Genomic DNA, 22,786 nt, shown 5'->3' with positions numbered 1-22,786 from the left:
GCTCATCAAGCAGTTGCATTAAGAGCACATTGAAAATGACAAATACTTATCACATAAACAGATTGGCCAGTAACATGGCAAATGTGTAATAATGTCCCAATCAGTCCTTTTCCATTTTCAGAACAGATGCATTCCTCTCATCTTTTGAACAAGTTGAAAAGGCAATGGTGGGTACCAGCACTGCACTACCGCAATTGAGGTTGGACAGATGTGTCAACACTTCACATTCTAATTTTTTGGCTACAATGAGAGGCTCTCCCAGGCAATATAGGTGATATTATCCTTTTATTGCTCTGAGGTTTTACTTGGGGCCCTTGTAAGAGAGGTTTATTAGTGTAAGAACATCAAATGGTGTATTCCTAGATATACCCATTAGACATGTGCAGAGTAAAATATTTCGTTTCGGAATTTCATTTTCGTCCGAAAACTTAATTTATTTAGTTACTCCCGAAATTAGTTTTTATTTATTTCGTTTTTCGTTCAAAAGACCAAGTTAGACTTACCGGTAACTTGTTTTCCAGAAGTCTTTCAGGACAGCACCTGAGAGATAGCGACTCCACCCTCCTCGTTAGGAAACACCTTCTTCCTCCAGACTTTAAAGGGAGGCGCCTCCCTACCACACATCAGTTGTAGAAGAGAACCTCCGGCCCCGGCTGGAACACATAAACACATACGTTAGTCACAGCGTAGCATAATATAATACCATAGGGCGGGATGCTTGCTGTCCTGAAAGACTTCTGGAAAACAAGTTACCGGTAAGTCTAACTTGGTCTTTCCCAAGGCGTCTTTCAGGACAGCACCTGAGAGGATAACAGAGACTTACCCCTTAGGGCGGGACAACAGCTTGCAGGACCTTTCTGCCAAACGCCTGATCGCTGGCAGAAGTGAGATCCAGTCTATAATGTTTCACAAATGTGTGAAAACTCGACCACGTCGCCGCCTTGCAGATCTGCTCAGGGGTGGCACCAGCTCTCTCTGCCCACGTAGACGCCAGAGCTCTGGTTGAGTGTGCACAAATTCCTGCTGGAGGAGATAACCCTGCCTGGGAATATGCCTCTGAGATAGCTAATTTCAGCCATCTAGCTAAAGTAACTTTAGAAGCCTGAAAACCCTTTTTTCTTCCTGAGAAAAGTACAAACAGTGAATCTGAACGCCTGAAGGACTCCGTCCTTTCTAAATAACTCAGCAGAGTCCTTCTGACGTCCAAAGTATGGAAAGAAGTCTCCTTATTTCCTTTGGGGTTAACACAAAACGTTGGCAGTACTATGTCCTGTATACGGTTCTGAACTGAAGCTACCTTCGGTAAGAATTTTGCATCTGTTCTAAGAATAACTCTGTCAGGAAAAATGGAAAGATATGGTTCTTTAATTGACAGAGCATTTAGCTCACTGATCCTGCGTGCAGAGACAATGGCAATCAGAAACACGGTTTTTAATGTGAGAAACCTAAGGGAAGCCTCCACAAGAGGCTCAAAAGGCCCTTTTGTTAGAGACTGTAGGACTACCGACAAATCCCATCTAGGAAAAACCTTAACAGGAGCTGGCCTAGATCTTTTAAGAGCTCTAAAGAACCTGATCACCAGCGGATCTGAGGCCACAGATTTTTCTAAGAACACCGTCAGGGCTGCTACTTGCACCTTCAGGGTACTAACTGCCAGTCCCTTGTCTGCACCATCTTGTAAAAACTCCAAGATGGAGACAAGGCTCCCTGTCACCTGGGCGGCTGACAAACACCAAGTTTCATAACGCTTCCAGACCTTAGAATAAATGGCCCTCGTAACCCTTTTCCTACTTGCTAAAAGGGTCGAGATCAAACGGTTGGAAAACCCCTTGCTCCTAAGGAGCTGCCTTTCAGAAACCAGGCCGTGAGAGCCAGGCTGGCCACTCCTGGATGGTTCACTGGGCCCTGCAACAACAGATCGTGTCTGAGGGGCAGACGCCAACAAGGCTTGATTGCCAGGCCTAGAACTGTCGAAAACCAAGCCCTTTTTGGCCAAAAGGGCGTGATTAGAATAACTGGTACCTTCTCCCTCTGAATTTTTCTTAAAATTAACGGGATTAACTGAAATGGGGGGAAAGCATAGCAAAGACGAAATTCCCATGGATAAGCTAGCGCATCTGTGCCCAGCGAGCCATCGCGACTGTCCAGGGAAAAGAACTGGGGAACCTGGGCGTTCACCCTTGAGGCGAACAGGTCTACTTCTGGTAAACCCCATTTTCCGGCAATCATTGTGAATACCTCCGGGTTTAGAGACCATTCTGCTTCCCGAATAGCGTTTCTGCTTAGGAAGTCCGCTACCCTGTTTAGATCCCCTTTTAGGTGGACTGCTGATAGGGATAACAAATGTTTTTCCGCCCACCGAAGAATCTCCATGGCCAGTACCTGAAGCGACCTGCTTCTTGTACCCCCCTGTCTGTTTAAATAAGCCACTGCCGTGGCATTGTCTGTTAGGACCTGGACGTGATGGGACTGCAGTTCCTGAACAAACAACTCCAGAGCTAAGGCAATCGCCTTGAGTTCCCTCCAGTTTGAGGACCTTATTGTCTCCTCTTTGGCCCAGGACCCCTGAGTGAAACGTGTTCCTAGATGGGCTCCCCACCCCCAGGAACTGGCGTCGGTTGTTAGTCTTTTCCCGACTGGAAAAGCCCAGACTAACCCTTCCGATAAGACCTCCTGTCTTTTCCACCACCATAGGGACCTTTTTACCTGGGTTGACATTCTCACCTCTGCCTCTAGGGATGCCACTGTGTGATCCCAAGATTTTAGAAGGAAAGCCTGCAGACACCTGAAATGCATTCTTGCCCACTGGACTGCTGGCATTGCTGAAGTCAGAACTCCCAAAGCTGACATAACCTGTCTTACTGTCAGATTTTGGCTGGTCTGTAATAAAGACACTGCACCGGAAATCCTGTCCTTTTTGTCTAAGGGAAGGAAGATTTTTTGCTCCACCGAATTTATTAGAAACCCTAAAAACCGAATCTCCTGAGATGGGTTTAGGGACGACTTTTGGAGGTTCAAAATCCAACCCAACGCCTCCAGATGGCTGCGAGCTTTGCCTAGATTGGTCTGCAATTCCTCGCTGGATGGGGCGAAAAACAGCAGATCGTCTAAATAAGGAATAACTGCGATTCCCTGAAGACGCAGTGGCGCTAAAGCTTCTGCCATTATTTTGGTAAAAATTCGGGGAGATGATGACAGGCCGAAGGGTAGGGCCCTGAACTGGAGATGATGAACCATACCCCCCAACCTCACCGCCAGCCTGAGAAACTTCTGAGACTGGGGAGAGATCGGAACATGTAGGTATGCGTCTTTTAAATCTACTGACGCCATAAAACATCCTGGCGTCAACAGGTTTCTGACCGAAAAAATTGAGTCCATTTTGAACTTCCTGTACCTTATGGACTCGTTTAAAGGTTTTAGGTTGAGAATCAACCGAAACTTCCCTGTCGGTTTCTTTACTAGGAAAACATGGGAATAAAACCCCTCCTGCTGTTCTTGCAGGGGTACCTGTACTACTACGCCCTGTTGCATCAGTTCCTCTAGAGAGGACTTCATGGCCAGGGCCCTTACTGGATCCCGCGGGGTGTTGGTAATCAGGAACCTTTTTGGGGGGTCGTTGACAAACTCGAGTGAGTAACCCTGCGCGAGAGTGGTCAGGATAAACTGATTTGAAGTTATCCCTGACCACTGCGGAAGAAATTCTTGTAGTCTTCCGCCCACCCGCAGAGACGAGTCATTGCGATTTTTCGGCCTGTGTAGGAGGACGGAAGAGAATTCCGCCTCTACCCTTCGGCTTCGGGGCGGACCAACTTTTCCTTCTCCCTTGCAACTTGCTGTCCTGATCCTGAGTTTTTTGAGGTCGAAAAAGACGCTTTGGTACCTGCTTTTTCTTTTTGACCGGAAAGGATCTCTTTTTATCGGCTGTCCTGTCAAGAATATTATCGAGGTCAGAGCCGAAGAGCAAGTCTCCTGAAAAGGGTAACCCACACAGCTTATTCTTTGAAGCCGAGTCACCCGGCCAGGTTTTAAGCCATAAGGCTCTTCTTGCAGCATTAGTTAGAGCTGCTGACCTGGCCGATATCTTAATTGCCTCAGCTGAGGCATCTGCAACATAGGCCACTGCCGTAATCAGGGTAGGAAAAGAATCTAAGATTTCCTGTTTAGGGGAATCTGCAGCTATATGTGACTTTAACTGGTTAATCCAGTATTCTAAATTTCTGGCTACACACGTTGTGGCCATTGCTGGTTTTAAATTGCTCATAACTGATTGCCATGATCTCTTGAGCAAAAGATCCATGCGTTTGTCCATCGGATCTTTCAAAACTCCCATATCCTCAAAGGACAGATCTGTGGACCTTGAAACCTGGGAAAAGGCGGCATCCAGTCTGGGCACCTTGTTCCATACTGCTGCAGGGTCCTCCTCGAAAGGAAAACGCCTTTTGTGGGCTTTGGAGAAAAAGGGCTTTTTCTCTGGATCCTGCCATTCTTTCCTAATGGCCTCAGAGATGACCGGATGAACTGGGAATGTTCGGCCCTTAGGCTCATCCAACCCAGCATACATGCGGTCATGGAGTGATAATTCCTTTTTCTCCTCACTTAAACCAAGCGTAGCATGAATGGCTTTAAGGAGCCCATCGACCTCTTCAAGGGACAGTTTGAATTTAGAGGGGGCTACCTCAGAATCCTCCAACTCCTCTTCCGAATCTTTAACGGAAAGAGCAGTGGACTGCTTTTCCCTATCTGAAGGGTCTTCAGGCAGAGATTCTAACACCGGGATTGAGAGAGACCCCTGGGAAGACTCTGAAGTGGAAGGCTGACTAGCAGCCGGGTTTGCTAGTGAGTCACGAAAATTCTGGATCGTGGCGTACAGCTCCTTCTTTACAGAGGCCACCAGATCCTCACATACAGAGGCAGATTCCTCTTTAACTAAAGAAGTAATGCAGGGACTGCATAAGGTTTTCTTCCAATTTTCTCCCAGCTTGGCCCTGCAAGAAGGACATCTTTTCTTTGGGTCAGAGCTCTTAGCCTATGAAGAAAAAGACAAAAAAGGGAAAAAAACCAGGGAACCCTTAGTGAGACCCAGTCTCAGCTTTGATAGGGATCACCACACAGGTGCACTAAGAAGAAACCAGTCAGCTTCTAGTGCCCAGACAGGCCCCTTGCCACCAGGGGGGAAAAAAGAAAGGAGAGAGCGAGACCAAACGCCAGGAAATAGAAAAAGAAAGGCAGACTTTAACTGCTGCCTCTTACCTGGGCCTTGCTGGTGCCTGTGCCTGTCCCCACCGCTGCAGACGCTGAATCTTCCATAATCAGCTGTGCAGAGATCCACTTGTGGCTAAACGCCGCCTCCGGAGTCACGCCGTGCAGCTGCACCGGACCGGAAGCGGAAATAGGCACCAGCACCTGTCCTCCCTCCTCCCCCCTGCGTCCACGCCGGAAACGACGTTTCAGCTGACCCGATGACCCGCTCTGTCACTTCCGGCGCGACCGCCGAAAACAAACATGGCGGCGGCACACGCGCGCCGCCGCGCCTACGAACGTGCGGGCCACCGAGTCTTCGGCTCTCTCCGAGCACAAGAGGGGAAGAGGAGCCCGCTTGCTACCGCTGACGAGGCGTGGGTAGGTCGGGAGGACAGCGGGTCTCTAAAGGAGGAAAAAAAGGGAAAGAAGCCTAGTCCCTCAGGAACACCTAAGAGAAACAGACTCCTTCCCAAAAGGTGTTCCCTCCGGGCCGGAGGAAACACAAAAACTGATGTGTGGTAGGGAGGCGCCTCCCTTTAAAGTCTGGAGGAAGAAGGTGTTTCCTAACGAGGAGGGTGGAGTCGCTATCTCTCAGGTGCTGTCCTGAAAGACGCCTTGGGAAAATTGCATTCGTCCGAAAATCCACATGAATTACGGTCAAATCTGTCTTTAAGGCTTATGGTGTCTGTCGAATGTATAAAGAAGATTCGATGGAGCTAGTATATAGCATACTTTAGAACCCCTGTTAAAGTCTATGGGACTCCAACATTCAAAATCTAAAGTGCTAATTTTCAAGACTAATTTGCAAGTTACTGTCCTAAAAAGTGTTTGGGGACCCGGGTCCTGCCCCAGGGAACATGTATCAATGCAAAAAAAAGTTTTAAAAACAGCCGTTTTTTCAGGAGCAGTGATTTTAATAATGATTAAAGTGAAACAATAAAAGTGTAATATTCCTTTAAATTTCGTAGTGGGGTTTCGTAGGGGGGTGTCTATAGTATGCCTGTGAAGGGGCGCATGTTTCTGGTGCTTAGAACTGTCCCTGCACAAAGTGTCATTTATGCAGGAAAAAAAGTCCTTTAAAATCACTCGCAGCTATTATGAATTGTCGGCTCCGTAATACAGAGATCACTCATTGAAAGTCATTGATAAAATAAATAAATAAAATAAAAAAGCGTGGGGGTCCCCCAAATTCAATTACCAGGCCCTTCAGGTCTGGTATGGATATTAAGGGGAACCCTGCCTCAAATTTAAGAAAAAAATTGATGTGGGGTCCCCCTAAAAATCCATACCAGACCCTTTATCCGAGCACGCAACCTGACAGGCCGCAGGAAAAGAGGGGGGGGACGAGAGAGCGCCCCCCCCTCCCTCCTGAACCGTACCAGGCCACATGCCCTCAACATTGGGAGGATGTTTTGGGGGTCTGTGACCCCTCAAAGCACCTTGTCCCCATGTTGATGGGGACAAGGGCCTCATCCCCACAACCGTGGCCGGTGGTTGTGGAGGTCTGCGGCGGGGGGCTTATCAGAATCTGGAAGCCCCCTTTAACAAGGGGACCCCCAGATCCCGGTCCCCCCCTGTTTGAAATGGTAAGGGGGTACAAAAGTACCCCTACCATTTCACAAAGAAAGTGTAAAAAATAGTTAAATAAGACAAACACACTTTTGAAAAATATCTTTATTAAAAAAAAAAAAAAAAAAAAAAAAAGATTCCAGCGGTGGTAATACACTGTTGCTATCCAGCGACGGACGGTCATCTCTCCAGCGATGGCTCATCTCATCCAGCGCAGCGAATACATCCATCTTCTGTCTCCACGGAGGAGACACTGCAAGGATTCCGGCGGCCTGACGTTTCTTATATAAGGAGGGCGGGGCCACCCATCACCTGACCCCGCCCCCCTGACGCAAGGGGAAACCCGGGGTTCCCCGTGACGTATGGGTGACCCGCCCCCTCTGATGTAACGGAAACCTGCCTGTGTTACATCAGAGGGGTGCGGGGTCACCCATACGTCACAGGGAACCCCGGGTTTCCCCTTGCGTCAGAGGGGGGCGGGGTCAGGTGACGGGTGGCCCCGCCCTCCGTATATAAGAAACGTCAGGCCGCCGGAATCCTTGCAGTGTCTCCTCCGCGGAGACAGAAGATGGATGTATTCGCTGTGCTGGATGAGATGAGCCATTGCTGGAGAGATGACCGTCCGTCGCTGGATAGCAAGAGTGTATTACCACCGCTGGAATCTTTTTTTTATTTTTTTTATTTTTAATAAAGATATTTTTCTTAAGTGTGTTTGTCCTATTTAACTATTTTTTACACTTTCTTTGTGAAATGGTAGGGGTACTTTTGTACCCCCTTACCATTTCAAACAGGGGGGGGCCGGGATCTGGGGGTCCCCTTGTTAAAGGGGGCTTCCAGATTCTGATAAGCCCCCCGCCCGCAGACCTCCACAACCACCGGCCACGGTTGTGGGGATGAGGCCCTTGTCCCCATCAACATGGGGACAAGGTGCTTTGAGGGGTCACAGACCCCCAAAACATCCTCCCAATGTTGAGGGCATGAGGCCTGGTACGGTTCAGGAGGGAGGGGGGGCGCTCTCTTGTCCCCCCCTCTTTTCCTGCGGCCTGCCAGGTTGCGTGCTCGGATAAAGGGTCTGGTATGGATTTTTAGGGGGACCCCACATCAATTTTTTTTTTAATTTGACGTGGGGTTCCCCTTAATATCCATACCAGACCTGAAGGGCCTGGTAATTGAATTTGGGGAACCCCCACACTTTATTTTTTTATTTTTATTTTTTTATCAATGACTTTCAATGAGTGATCTCTGTATTACGGAGCAGACAATTCATAATAGCTGCGAGTGATTTTAAAGGACTTTTTTTCCTGCATAAATGACACTTTGTGCAGGGACAGTTCTAAACACCAGAAACATGAGCCCCTTCACAGGCATACTATAGACAACCCCCCCCCCCCCCTACGAAATTTAAAGGAATATTACACTTTTATTGTTTCACTTTAATCATTATTAAAATCACTGCTCCCGAAAAAACTGCAGTTTTTAAAACTTTTTTTTGCATTGATCCATGTCCCCTGGGGCAGGACCCGGGTCCCCACTTTTTAGGACAGTAACTTGCAGAATCTTTTCTCTGTCAAATCTTTTTTCTCTGTCGAATATTTTCTCTATATAATCTTGGACTAATAGAGGCAAGGTTAGGCACATTCGACCACAGGTTCTATAGACAGATTGTTATTGTCAGAGTCACATCGAATCTCCTATTCTATATCGAACTGTTGTAACAATGAAAACGAAAATAAAGCATTTATTTATGTCGGATCTTTCGTTTTTCGGATTTTGTGTATTCGTTATCATTTGTCAAAATGAAAACGAAAATAGCTGAAATTCCGACGAAAATGCATTTGGACAAAAACGAATACACATGTCTAATACCCATCTTACTATGGCAGTGTCCTCTTTATGCTCAATACTGCTCATATAAAATTGTGGGTAGAGCTGGAGAGAACGACCTGATGGGGATAATTGTTCAATAGTGTATATCCCCTTTGCAGGCCCCCTGAGTGGACAAGAAGTCAGACTTTGGACTTCAGCACTTTACCAGCTAAGTTAATTATTTATTACACCACAGCCTGCCCTACTTGGATAGTAGAGATGACATTAACCACTGTAATGTGTTTTGTTTGTACACACTTGGAAATATATGCATAACTGCAGTGCCTACACCAAGACTCCTCTGTATACTGCAGCCCTAATGCGATCATTTTTAAAATCTCATAAATAGGAGCACATATCGTAGTGGATACATTAAGGGTGGGTAACCCTGGAAAGAGCCTACCCCTACTTTTTAATGTAAACTGTTAGACAGGGTCAATTTAGTTGTTTTGCAGGCTGCCTGGCAAACATGCTGGGAAATCTTTTGTTTGTGACGTGTGTTGCCCTTCCATGTGCACTTTACTGCAAAGGTTAGTTGTACAGTAAGACCTCGGATTGCGAGTAATGCGGTTTACAAGAGTACAAGCTGTTTTTTTTTTTTTTTAATCCTGACTCGGTTTGCAAGTGTTGTCTCACAAGACGAGCAGGATTCAAGCCTCTGGGGGTGCAGTACCGCATTTGGCCAGAGGTTCCAATCCCGAGTGTCTCAGAGTTCTGTAATTTCAAGCTAATGTACTGCATACATTAGCAGTGACACTGGAACTAATCATTTGAGTTTCCATTGATTCCTATGGGGAAACTCTTTGATATACGAGTGCTTTGGATTACAAGCATTCTTCTAGAACTGATTATGCACCTAATCCAAGGTACTACTGTATGTTGCGGTGGTTGCCACTTTTTTGTACTGTGATGTGTACCAATAATATGGGACATGCAACAAAAAACAACTTTGTGTGCTGCATGGAAGAAAATAAAGCAAGGCCTTGATTGGCTGTGGCCTATGAAGGGCGATTAGGAAAAGAGAAAATAATCAGCCAGACATTTGGATAAGTCTTAAACAGTGCCAGTTCCCAAGCTGCTCTATGGCGGAAAAAAAAAAAAAAAAAATCACATTTTATTTAGGACTTTCTTCTTTTGGTTTTTGCTTGCAGCTCATAGTCATAGGTGAAGATTAGGAAGTAGACTGAGCTCAAGAAAAGTAAAGAAAGTATTCTGTGCCGTTTATACAATGTAGCAAGTTTTATTTGACTAAGTACAACAGCCATCACTGCTCAGTTTATAAGGTACAATAGATACCAAAGGTTAAGGACATCCTCCAGCTGGTGCAAAAATTCCTCGTGAAAATGTCTTATTGGCTCCAAGCAAGAAAATAAAGGTTTCATCTGCTGTTCCAAACTCTCCTGGAGTTCCCCACCTTTACAGAGTGCCCTGTGTAACCACTGTCAAGGAAAAAAAAAAAAAATATATATATATATATATTATGTGTTACAAAGCAAATCACAAAAGAGACCACAGACAGAAGAATAAGCACACAGTAAAATGCATGCTTTAATAAACAAAAAAGTCACATTACTCGTTCGTCCACATTGTTGGGACACTGTACCAACACTTCCTTTTCAACTTCTAAAAATTGGAATCAGAATCTGGAGCAACCACGCATAACAATCAATCAGCTTCAATCTTTTGTTTTAAGGCCTTATGCACACTTGATGTTATAATAGAGTTATAAAAACGCCAGTAGCTTCACAGTGAGTTTTTCAACATTTTTGCAATAGCGTTCTTTAGCGTTTTTCAGTGTTTTTTTTTTTTTTAATCAGTGTGATCAAAAACATTAAACGTGTTTATCTGCATTTTGTGATGTTCAAGCATTTTTGGAGCTGAAAAACTCCTCTAAGAATCCACTAGTTTTTATTTTATTTATTTTTTACAGCCAAAAAACGCCCCAGCCAAAAACAGTTGACAACAGCCTATGTGCGCATGGACACAGGATAATATGCTGGAGAGTTTATTGACTAGAAACAAACGTCTGGAGCCAAAAACAGCAGCTGTAAAAACTTCCAAAAATGTCCAGTGTGCATGTTGAACAAGCTGAAGATACAAGCTAATTGGTTGCCATGCACAGCTTCTCCAGGTTGTGTATGCTCCAGTATTCATAATAATCGCCCACAGTCTTTGAAGACAAAACTGTAGGATAATGAATTGCCTAGAAAGAATGTACAGTAAGTGCATCAGGAACATAAAGGAACATTGACATATCGGATTCTAACAAATGACCCATCTAGACTTCCAACACTAAAATGTATCTCTTCATAATCACTAAAGTATATGAAAATGGAAAAACTCAATAGGAAAAGTGACAACATTCTCGGTTGCATACCTACCACTTTTATGACTTCAATATCCTTTAGATGAGAAGTTTCTGTGCTCAGTATTTCTTTGGTGATATAATAGGCCTCATCCATCTGCTGCTAATTTAAAACAAATTGCATTTTAAATTGAAGTTATAAGTAGGAATTTATCTATTACCCGAATGTGTGTGTGTGTACACACACACACACACATTATACATAAAGTCACAGTGAAAAAAAAAAACGTTTAAGTGGAAGATGACCCAAGATTGTCATGCACCCCACAAGAAGGCCCCAGGAATAAAATATGTATGACGAAAGGGGGGGGGGGGGGAGGAAAAAAAGAAAAAAAAAAGAGAGGAGGTGGGGTGTGGGTTGCAGGATTTTTGTATTTCGCTATAAATTCTCTTTATCTATTGTCCATTAAGGAACACAGATTGATGATAAGGGTTATTCTGCCATCTACAAGAGAAATGGGCTAGGCACATAGAAAACTTAAGACCAGCCCCCTTGAGTTTTAATCCCTCCCACCTTGCATCTGCTCAGCATAAGAGGAGAGAGCAGTGTCCTTGATGTACTCCAAGGAAAGAATTTTATGGTGAGTACAATACTACCATTTTCTCTATCATGCCTTGGGGGACACAGCTTGATAATTAAGGGATATCCAAAAGCAGTACAAAAGGAGGGGTGGGATCAAACAGCACATGTGAACAAGAAAAATAGCCACTTGCAGAACTGTTTAACCAAAACTAGTACCTGCGGAAGCATAAAAACATCTACCTTGTAAAACTTTGAGAAAATGTATACAGAAGACCAAGTGACAACTTTGAAATCTTTGAAAACAAGGCCTGGTGATGGAAAGTCTAAAGGCCCGTACACACGGTCGGACTTTTTGACAACAAACATGCAAATTAGCTGTTTTGGAGCAACATCCGACTGTGTGTACGCTCCATCGGACAAACTTTTTCTGTTTTCATCGGACTTTTGTTGGCTGTGCGAACGGACAAACTTTCTGGCAACAAAAGTCCGATGGAGCAAAGTCCGACCGTGTGTACGCAAAACCATCGGACTTTTGTACAAGGTACAAACACGCATGCTCAGAACCTATGCAAACGATCAGACTACAATACAGAAGTTGACCAAAGGTGGCGCTGGAGTCATTGAACGTCCTCTTTTGATGTGGCGTCCGTACGTTGTGACGTCACCACGTTCGTGTTTGTTGTCAAAAAGTCCGACCATGTGTATGCAATACAAACCTGTGGACCACGCCCTTTGTACAAAAGTCCACGGAAAAGTTTGTACAAGTCCGACCGTGTGTATGAGGCTTAAGAAAACACACTCACTGTGCTGCTAGTGGAGAGTTCTTTAATGGAAAAAGGAGGTATTTTATGGGTCTGCACAATAACCTTAGAGATGGTCTCAACAGCTAGGCCCAACAACTGAGAGGCAGGGCAGAAGACTTGTCCTTGAGAAAACAGATCTGGCTGACTTGACAGAGGCCAGAGAACATTGGCTAGCAGATAAATGTTGACATACCACTCTCCACATCCAATCTGTACCTGTAAGAATGACTGCAATGCAGTCCCAACTCTAGGAAGCAAAGTAAAAATATGTTAGCGTAGGAAATGCATAGATCATATACCTTATCCCATGGCACTACCAGGGCATCTGCTGTGTCCCACATTCTGAAAACAAACTAGCTTCTCGTTGATCCAATGTGCTTCAAGAGAACCCACTGACACGACGCGATACTGTACTTGCCAAATATGCTACAGAAATCTCCCTCCACTAAGTCTGGCTGCAGCCATTTTAATTGTGGGTGGCTGAAGCTGCAGCCTGTTCACTTTCTGGATCAACACAGAGGCACACCTCCAGCTCTGCAGCTTTCATTGGCCCTCTTATGATTCGACCCCCTCCGTTGCTGGCAAACTGTCACGAGAGTTAGAGAGCGAGCTGTGCATGATGTCATAAGCCTAGGCTAATGACCAGACAAGAAATAGGAAGTGACTAAAAGAAAACAAGGATCAAGGGCACACCAGCCTTGCGCATTACCTTTGCAACACTGAAATTTATTAAAAAATAAAATAATGTACTCACAAATGAGTGATAAAATCAAACAGATAATGAAGCCATCGTTGGCCTCATCCAGCAGGATCTGCTGGCCAGTAAACATGGGTGGGATGAAAAAGTCCAAAGTAAGCTGACCCATTTTGATGGTGGCCCCCCTCTTCCTCAGAGCTCTGAGAAAGTGGGCCACCCTCGAAATGTGTCAGTTTACTTTGACCTTTTTCATCCCACCCAAGTTTACTGGCCAGCAGATCATGCTGAATGAGGCAAATGATGGACTTTGCATTATCTGATTTTATAACTAATTTGTGAGTCCATTATTTTATTTTTAATTTCAGTGTTGCAAAAGGTAATACACAAGGCTGGTGCGCCCTCTGTCCGATGCAGTGGTGCAAGGATTTCCCTCTTCCTCAATTTACCCTGCGGCAATCTTTCGAGCGCAGATGCATTTGTTTCTTTTTGCAAGAAACAGGAATTGGGCTGTATAAAGGTATTTACTGGCAGAAAAAATGTTTTACTATCCAAAGTTAAAACATCAAGTTTAACAAGAAGATTTAATAGATCAAAAGTTGAAGCAAAATTTCTGAAGGTCTGCTTTAATCAACTGGAAAAACTATGCTTTTTGGATAACTGGAGAAACTTGCAAGAATTCTGGGCTGTTGCAAAGAGAACACGAATATACAGTATCTAATAAATTGCACTCTTAGGCGGATTGGGGAAACTTTGGGAATTTCAGCCTAAAAGCACCAGCAGATGTTCATAGCAGAAAAATCTTCCAAAAGAGCAGCATTAGAGAAGAAAACTCGCCCCTTCTCCTGAGGACACTAAGCAAAACTGAGCAGGTCTGAGACAAGAAGGGTTAAAACATTAAGGGGGTTGGCCTTTAGTTTAGGAGGCAGCATAACCCCTAGGTTGCATAAATCATCAAGCTGTGTCCCTAAACGAATGATAGGGAAAAAGGAGTTCTGCTGAAAGTCAAAACAATTTCCTTTGATCAATACAATTCTTATTTTTATCCCTTTCTTATCAAAAGATGACTGGGAGGTGGTCTTAAGATATTGCTATAGCATCTACACTGTACATATTACACAGCTTTAAGAATATATAGCCTAATATAAGATGTCAGATTTAGAGGCTCACTTTTAATTTCACTTGAAATTTTAGTCAGTAGTTCATGGCTTTGCTCTGGCTCATAATGCAAGTATTGCTCTTTATTTAATTCCTTTTATGCATGCAAATGCCCAGTAAATCGAAGCCATTGGTTAATCCATTGCATCAGAATGGGCAACGTCATTACAAACCCGGCAGAACCCTTAAGTGCCATCAGCCGAGCTCCATCTCTATCAAAAGAGGCCGACTACAAATTTTGTTGTGTCATGCCTACAGGGTGTTTTAGAGAGCAAGCCTCTTCAGAGTATTATTATATGAATACAATAAAATAACAATTTCTGCCAGCAACCACTATAAAATACTCAGTGTGCCAAAAGCCCAAGGATTTCAGTGTCTACTAGCCAATAAAACTCAAGTAGTTATAAAAAATCCTATTTTTGGGCCGCGTTAATAACAGCTTACCTGTAAAATCCTTTTTTTGAGGGTTTTTTTTTTCATCATGGGACACAGAGACTCAGTAATTACTGATGGATTATAGGGTATCACTAGGCAATTGGACACTGGCACACCCTAGACAGGAAGTTCAATCCCCCATATAACCCCTCCCCCTACTGGAGGTACCTCAGTTTTGTAGCAAAGCAATCCAAGTGTATTAGAGAAGGGTAGGGACCTCTGTGTCCCGTGATGTACCTCAAAAGAAAAGGATTTTACAGGTAAACGGTTATAGAAATCCTATTTTCTTTCTCGTACATCACGGGACACAGACTCAGTAATTACTGATGGGATGTCCCAGAGCAACGCTACCTGAGGGGAGGGGGAACCACACAACATTAGGGTGTAATCAGACCTGAGGACCCTGTATCGCTGCCTGCAGCACACTACACCCAAAGGCGATATCCTCATGCCTTCTCACATCCACCTGATAAAATTTGGTGAATGTATGAACTGATAACCAGGTTGCGGCCTTGCAGATTTGAGCCATGGAGGCCTGGTAATGCACTGCCCACGAAGAACTAATAAGCCTAGTGGAGTGCGCCTTGATTTGAAAAGGCGGAATCTTTTGCTTCAAACCATAAGCTTGAACAATTACTTGTCAAATCCATTTAGCAATGGTAGATGTCAACGCTGCCTGTCCTCTCTTAGGACCCTCTGGCAATACGAACAAAACATCAGTTTTGTGAACCTGAGCAGTCGCTTCCAGATAGGCTTTGACAGCTCTCACTACAGCCAAAGAATGTAGTGACTTCTCTTCCATAGAGCAGGGATTTGGAAAAAAGGAAGGCAGAACAATATCTTGGTTTAGATGAAAACCTGAGACCACCTTCGGTAGAAAACTAGGATGAGGGCGTAATACCACTCTATCCTTGTGCATTATCAGATACAGTTCTTTACAAGAGAGGGCCGCTAATTCTGATACTCATCTGGCAGAAGAAATGGCCAACAGAAAAATTAATGTCCTTGTCAGCAGAACTAAGGGAATTTGATGCATCGGTTCAAAGGGCTGCTTCTGTAAAGCTGAAAGAACCAAATTAAAATCCCAGGGGTTCAGAGGCGCCCTAACTGGAGGATTAAGGTGCCTTACCCCTTGTATAAAGCTTCGGACCAAAGAATGCGAAGCAAGTGGATGTTGAAACAGAACCAATAAGGCCGAGACTTTGCCCTTGATGGTACTCAAGGCCAGTTTCATCTCTAACCCATTTTGCAGAAATTCGAGGATTCTGCTTATGACATATTTTCTGGGGTGGCAACCCCTGGTTTCACACCAGGAGACATATGCTTTCCAGACTCTGTGATAAATCATTCTGGAAGCTGGCTTTCTTGCATTAATCAAGGTAGATATCACAGGGCCCGAAAGCCCACGATTCTTCAGAATGTGGGTTTCAATAGCCAAATCGTAAAATTTAACATTTGTAAGGTAGGATGGAATACTGGTCCCTGGGATAGCAGGTCTGGACGGCACGGTAGGGTCCAAGGAGAGCCTACCGCCATCTTCACTATTTCTGCATACCAAGCTCTTCTGGGCCATACTGGGGCCACCAGAAGCACCGACTTATTTTCCTGCCTGATCCTGCAAAGAAGTCTTGGCAGTAGCAGAATAGGAAGTAATGCATAAATCAGAGAGAACTGATGCCACTGAGTTACCAACGCATCTGTCCCGCATGCAAGAGGATCCCTCGTTCTTGACACAAAGTTGGTCGATCTTGTTGTTCAACCTGGACGCAAAGAGATCTACATCCGGAACCCACATCTCTGGCATATGGCCAAGAAGACGTCGGGTGAAGATACCATTACCCTGAGACTAACTGCTGGTGGCTCAAGTAGTCCGCCTGCCAGTTCTCTACCCCTCGGAATGAAGACTGCCAATATGCATGACATGTCTTTCTGCCAAGATTAAGATCTGATTTACTTCTCTCTGAGCTGCACGACTCTTGGTGCCCCCTTGGTGATTGATATAAGCCACTACTGTGGCATTGTCGGACTGGATCCTGACAGAGCAACCCTGCAACCTGAGTGTCCAGGCTTTTAGGGCTAGATACACCGCACGGATCTCCAGAATGTTGATGGGTAAGGCCCTCTCGGTCTTGGACCATCTCCCTTGGACAGTCGACTGTTCCAGGACTGCCCCCCAACCCGAAAGACTGGCATCTGTTACCACTGTCCAGGTAACTGGTAAAAAGGATTTTCCTTTCCGCAGATTTTCGGGTATCAACCAGCTGAGGCTCCAACGAGTTGTAGGGGACAGATGCATTGGAAAATCTAACACCTGAACCTTCTTGTTCCAGGCTGATAGGATACTTTTTTGCAGCAGCCTTGAATGAAACAGCGTAGGGAACTGCTTCGAATGAAGCCAGACGATGTCTAAATGAGACGAAACGCTTCAGGAGGACTCTACTGCTGCTTATTATCTGTAAAAGCGCTTTTCTCACTTCTCCAATGTAAGTGTGATTTTACTTCATTAAATGTATTTACTATACGGAATTATGCTATGTGGCCCCATTTCTTCTTGTCCACTATGATCCCATGAACGAGGGTGCGATCTTTCTGGGAGTATTGCTTCCGTGTCCAATCCAGCTTTAACGAGAGAGCAGTTAGCATCAATATCTAAAGCCCATCTTTCCTGATTGGATGATCTTCTATCGATACAATTGGAAAGCGTTTCCGACCCCTGGATCGTATGATTATAGGGGTCATTGGGAGTCGGTAAGCTTACATCCTTCTTTTGCGTGTGGTGTCTGCACCAGGGTGTTCTTCTCTGGATCAAATATATCACGGATGAAATGAACATTTCAATATTCTTTTGTCTGCACCAAGGGCGAGCACAACTATTATGACCTTTTAACAAAGGACTTCTTCACATCTTTTTCTTGCATTTTTATATATATATTTTTGTATATATCTCATTTTGTTTTGGATGTTGGTTATTTTTATATACAAATGAGTGTGTTATTTAGTCATTATTCAACACATTTCTCACATTTTTCTTTAGCGCAACACTTTCTGTACACTTACGAGCTGAACTGAATTTATCCAATTTAGTGTGTTTGCTGCTCCTTCATGTTAGGATAGCGCAGTGTTTTTTGTTTATTCTTGCTTCGAATGAAGCCACCATCTTCCTCAACAACCTCATAGAAAGACGAATAGAAGGACCCTTCTTTGCCCTGACTAACTGAATCAGTTCTCTTATAGCACTGATCTTTAAGTTGACCAACACCTAAGACACTGGCGAAAAAACCTGAAGTACCTCCAGCAGGGGGAGGGGTTATATGGGGGATTGAACTTCCTGTCTAGGGTGTGCCAGTGTCCAATCACCTAGTGATACCCTATAACCCATCAGTAATTACTGAGTCTCTGTGTCCCGTGAAGTACGAGAAAGAAATTATAACCGCATACGAAGTACAAATGTTTAATAATGACATCATTTCCTCTTTAAGTTGAACGTAAAAAATAAATAAAACAGATGTTGGGCCAGGCTGGCTAGAAATAGGTTTTTGCTGCGATTAGCACAAACTGTCCCTACCTTGATCTCAGATGATTCTTCAGCATCATATGTCCTGGCACTTCCAGTGTCACTTAATGAGGGACTCAACAATGGGGAACTGCCAGGCTGGGATTGGGAGGAAGGCAACCTCAAAGTAACTGGACACAACTGACAATCTACACAGAGACAGAAGACATTTTAAACCATAAGCAAAACATTATTACGTTCTGCAGGATTTCTCTTTTTTACATTTTTTATTTTATGAAGCAGCATGTTCCAACAACGTAGAACATTACAATATGGTAAAAAACAGTAATGGCAAAATATAAATCACACAATGAACCCTCATGACAGTTACAAAGTATAACAAATGACATATAGAATATCTTTGGTAAACTTAGATCGCCACAGGAATTGGGGGTCAAGGAGTAACAGACGAGGATGACCTCCAAAATCTAACTGATGATGTGATAAACTTCTGAACATTTTACTCATCTCCACGGCTAAACCACTTAGGGTATAGCCTAGGAAGAGAAAGAATAGAAAGAGTAGTGAACACACGGGAGGAGGAAAAGGGGGAAAGAGGAGAAACAGAAAATGAGGGCAGGCCAAAAAAAAAAAAAAAAAAAAAAAAAAAAGAGGGGGGGTGTAGAATGGAGGAATGGGAGCCACTAGGGAACTATGCCAACCACCAACTTAGGACTGGGACTCACTGTGAAAAGAGACTTCCCCTCAGGATATATGAACATGTACCATAGAGTCCAAGTCTCGGAGTAAACCTCACGTTTGTGTTGTTGCGCTAACACAAGATCTTCCATTTGGTTCAGTTCCTCCACCTTATGCAGCCAAAGACCAAGGGACGGAGGTTGCGGATCTCTCCACCTCAAAGAGATACAGGACTTGGCAGCATTTAAAAGATGACACATGACATTTTTAGATTTTTGCTGGTATATTGGCTACATGTAAAATGGAAAAATGCTGACATGATCAAAAAATGTATGAGCATGCCCCGCTCTACCTGGCACCGCCAGCATCTTTCCAAAGTGGCCAGGAAAAAGTATATGCAAGATTGAAGTTCTGTACCATCACGCTAAAATCTTATTTTCTTAGATTCTTGAGCAAAATGAGGATATTCCGTAAAGGACCTCCGCAGGTCCGCCTTCCATTTTGCAAGGTATAGTAAGCAGAAATCCTCTGGGAGGTAGGACCAATAGTGTGTACAGTTTGGAAAGCACATGAGGAAGCACACTCTTGTATGAACAGTATCTCTCTAAGATGGTTAATGTACATTGAAACCTATTCGGAGGGGTAACTGAGCTGAAAAAGCGGTGTATTTGAAGAGCTCTCTAAAAGTCCAGCTTATAAGGATCTGATGAGTTCATAAGAGTCTGCATAGAAGGCCAAGAGCCTGCCACCAAGAAAGTGAGAAGCTTGGAAACTGCCCGATTGCAGAAGGGACCTAAAGGAGCCATCCAGAAGACCCGTCTAAATCGAAGGTTCCCCAAAATTGGAAACAAAGATGAATTCCTGGGGGCCAGAGAAGTCGATGTTAATAAATGGGAACATATATGAGACGTGCCAATTAGTGGGTATATTTGAGCAGAAGAGGCAAATATAGTTAAATGTCTCCATGGCAGCACAAGTCTCCCTAGGTGAGTTGGTTGATAATATTCTTGCAAATCCAGGACGGCCAACCTGCTGAACTGCTTAGGCAGGGTCAGAAGCAGACAATGAATCCGAGATCTCCTGTGTGCCCATATAAAATCATATAGGCGTGGACCTGTTTGAAATATATTGAGGGATTTGCAGAATGTTTTAACTTGAAGGGTGGACAATATAACAAACACAAAGAATCTACTTATATAAAGGGAACTAATTAGTAGTGCCTCTCTCCTTGGCTTTTATTCTTCCTGCATGGCTTTCGTGCATCTCCTAAACTACATGTAATGACCCATTTTCAGCTGACAGCAGGCTAAAGTCCGCTGTCAGCTGACGTCACTTAGCTGAGCCAGGCTCTGGAAAGATCCTGACTTTACAGTCAAAATCCAACTAGATTTCTGGACCAGCAGCTGGCTCAGCCTCATTTGTTTTTTTTTACAAGCCTGTACTTCTTTTAAAGAAGGAAAACACAGCTCTTTGAGAGATGGAGATATAAATCTACTTCCCAATTTGCACGAGAGCTTTCCTTACTTATTTTAAGCCGAAAGAGAGCCTGACTGATGACATTCTTCATTCTGGAGATATGGAAACCACACTCAAATGTGTTCAGCAGCTTGCAGGCACTTTCTGTTACTGGTTGACAAAACTCTGTCTTCCAAATGCTCTCCTGTGTTGTGACCCTGTCACATTCGTCCAGTGGATACGGTTAGTGACTATGCTAACACACACAATGCAAGCATGACCTACTGATGTTACTATCAGAAGGCTTGCTGTAAGAATTGCCATGCAGTCAGTGCTGAAGTTTGTGCATGTAAACAGAAAGTGGTTGAAAAGAGGCTACAGAAGATCAGCAGCACTAAGCGAAAAAGGTGTAGTTTGTGAAAGGAAAAAAAAAAAAAACCTCACATGGCAATTGTTTGATACACGGTGCTTAAACTAAATGCTGTGCACTTTGGGTTTACATCTACTTTGAAGTGACTATTGCCTTTTTTACACGTCCATATTTTTTATAAAAATCATGTGAGAGACTTGTAAAATTTACCACTAGAAACAGCTTATATGGATTAGTCCAGTTACTCTGCCTTTCTTGTAATCACTTGTTGAGAGAAAATAGCCACACAGGGAGTGTATTGATTTCAATGAATTGACTTACAGTAAAGCACTGCAAAGCAGGCAGCAGAGCCAGCATATATATAGTAAACAATACACAGCTGCCCCCATGTACATATAATAATCCAAAAACAAACATAGAAAAAGGCTTTTAAACAGGAATGCACAGTAATAACACTATTTGCAAGCCGGTCTCCGTTATTTTTTTAAATCCATATGTTATATATAGAAAACATATTTCCAATAAATGCATATACCATTCATAAACTCAATATAAACAAAACAGCATCCCAAAAAATGCAAAAACAAATACCAAACCAAACTTCACCTTACAAATGTAAAATGTTATGTAATCTATCCCCTATTCCTCTGGTTGTAAAAATAAAAGAAATAAAAATTCCCCCTTACAAAATATTTCAAAATTTTTAAGCTTTTAGCATCTTTAGTTAAGTGCCATCAACTCGTGTCAGAGTCCTAGAGAACTGATGATTTGAGAGATCTAAAAAACTAAATTCTCTGCTAGTCCATCAGTGTCATCCCCACAGCTGTAGTCAATGTGTCCAACCATCTTGTAGCCAGTCTACCTCATCTCCTGGTTCCTTTGATCTTCTCAAACATGATTTCCTTCTCAAGTAATGTCTCTTCTGACAGTATGACCAAAATAGGAGTTGTAACGTCACCATTTGGGCTTCTACTGACATAGCCTGTTTGATCTCCTCCAAAATCAATCTGTTTGCCATGGACAGCCCATAGAACTCACATAAAATCCTTCTCCAACACCACTAAAGTTGATTCTCCTCCTGTCCGGTTTCCGTTGTGTCCAGCTTTCACAGCGTACTTAACAAGTGAGATAACGAGTGCTTGGACATGTCCGATCTTGGTTTTGAGTGTAATTTCTTTACCTTTGAATACTTTGTCAAGAGTCTTCATTGTGTAGCTACCAAGTGCTATCCGGTGGAGTATTCCGTCACGACTGGTTGCTTCCTTGTTTATAAAAGAGTACGGGAGATTAAAATGCTTTACAACTTTTGCTCCATCATTATCAAGCTCAAAATCATCATCGTCATTTTCTGTGTTTCAAGATTTTTGTCTTGTTTATATTGAGTTCTTATCCAATGTTTGACTTTCAGCTTTGACTTTTCTTAGTAAATATAGCATATTTTCATTGCTTTTGGTGACAAGCGTTGTGCCATTTTCATAATGCATGGTTTATGATACAGCAGCCTCTTCTTCCAAATTTGCATTTCTGAAGATGGCCTCACAATATAGTTTGAGCAGGTAAACTGACAAGATGAATTCTTGCCTGGCACCAGTTATTGGAAACCAGTGTTTTCTGTTCTCACTGCAGCTTCTGGATTTTTGTAGAGGCTCTTTATCAAATGAGCTATGTGTTTAGGTATTCCCATTTGAAACAGAGTCCTCCATAATTTATTATGATCCACACAAACACTTTGCTGTACTCAATGAAAAAAAAAGTATACAGTCGTTTGATATTCTTTGCTCTTTTCTAATATCCATCTAACATTGGCAATATTGTCTCTTGTTCCTCGCCCTTCTCTGAAACCAGCCTGAATTTCGGGTAGTTCTTGCTCAATGTATGAATGTATCTTTTGTTGTATTATTTTCAGTAATACTTGCTGGCATGTGGAATTATTGCAATCGTTCTGTAGTTGTGGACAAACAAAAAAAAGTACTGCTCTGACGCTCCTATCACTGATATCAGCCAACATGGCAAATAATAAACTGGTGCAGATCATATAAAATAGCTTTTTAGGCTACAATATGCTTCAGGAAAATGGCAACCAATCGCACACAGGACACCGACTCACTGTGACCA

At 43.4% G+C, this 22,786-nt stretch overlaps 1 protein-coding gene across 1 annotated transcript in view; it reads right to left on the bottom strand.

Moving 5' to 3' along the window:
• FARP2 (FERM, ARH/RhoGEF and pleckstrin domain protein 2) overlaps positions 1-22,786 on the bottom strand; it is a 205,809-nt gene that overhangs the window by 56,432 nt on the left and 126,591 nt on the right. The window contains exons 14-16 of the mRNA XM_077488426.1: positions 18,220-18,356; positions 11,058-11,144; positions 9,973-10,115 (exon numbers count right to left, since the gene is read on the bottom strand). Coding sequence (XP_077344552.1) covers positions 9,973-10,115; positions 11,058-11,144; positions 18,220-18,356 — 367 coding nt within the window. The remainder of the gene's footprint in view (positions 1-9,972; positions 10,116-11,057; positions 11,145-18,219; positions 18,357-22,786) is intronic.

Source organism: Lithobates pipiens, unplaced genomic scaffold, assembly GCF_037356315.1.
Source record: "Lithobates pipiens isolate NorthernLeopardFrog02 unplaced genomic scaffold, aLitPip1_a1.2 Scaffold_18, whole genome shotgun sequence".
Lineage (NCBI taxonomy): Eukaryota > Metazoa > Chordata > Amphibia > Anura > Ranidae > Lithobates > Lithobates pipiens.
This window is presented reverse-complemented; position numbering and strand designations above follow the sequence as displayed.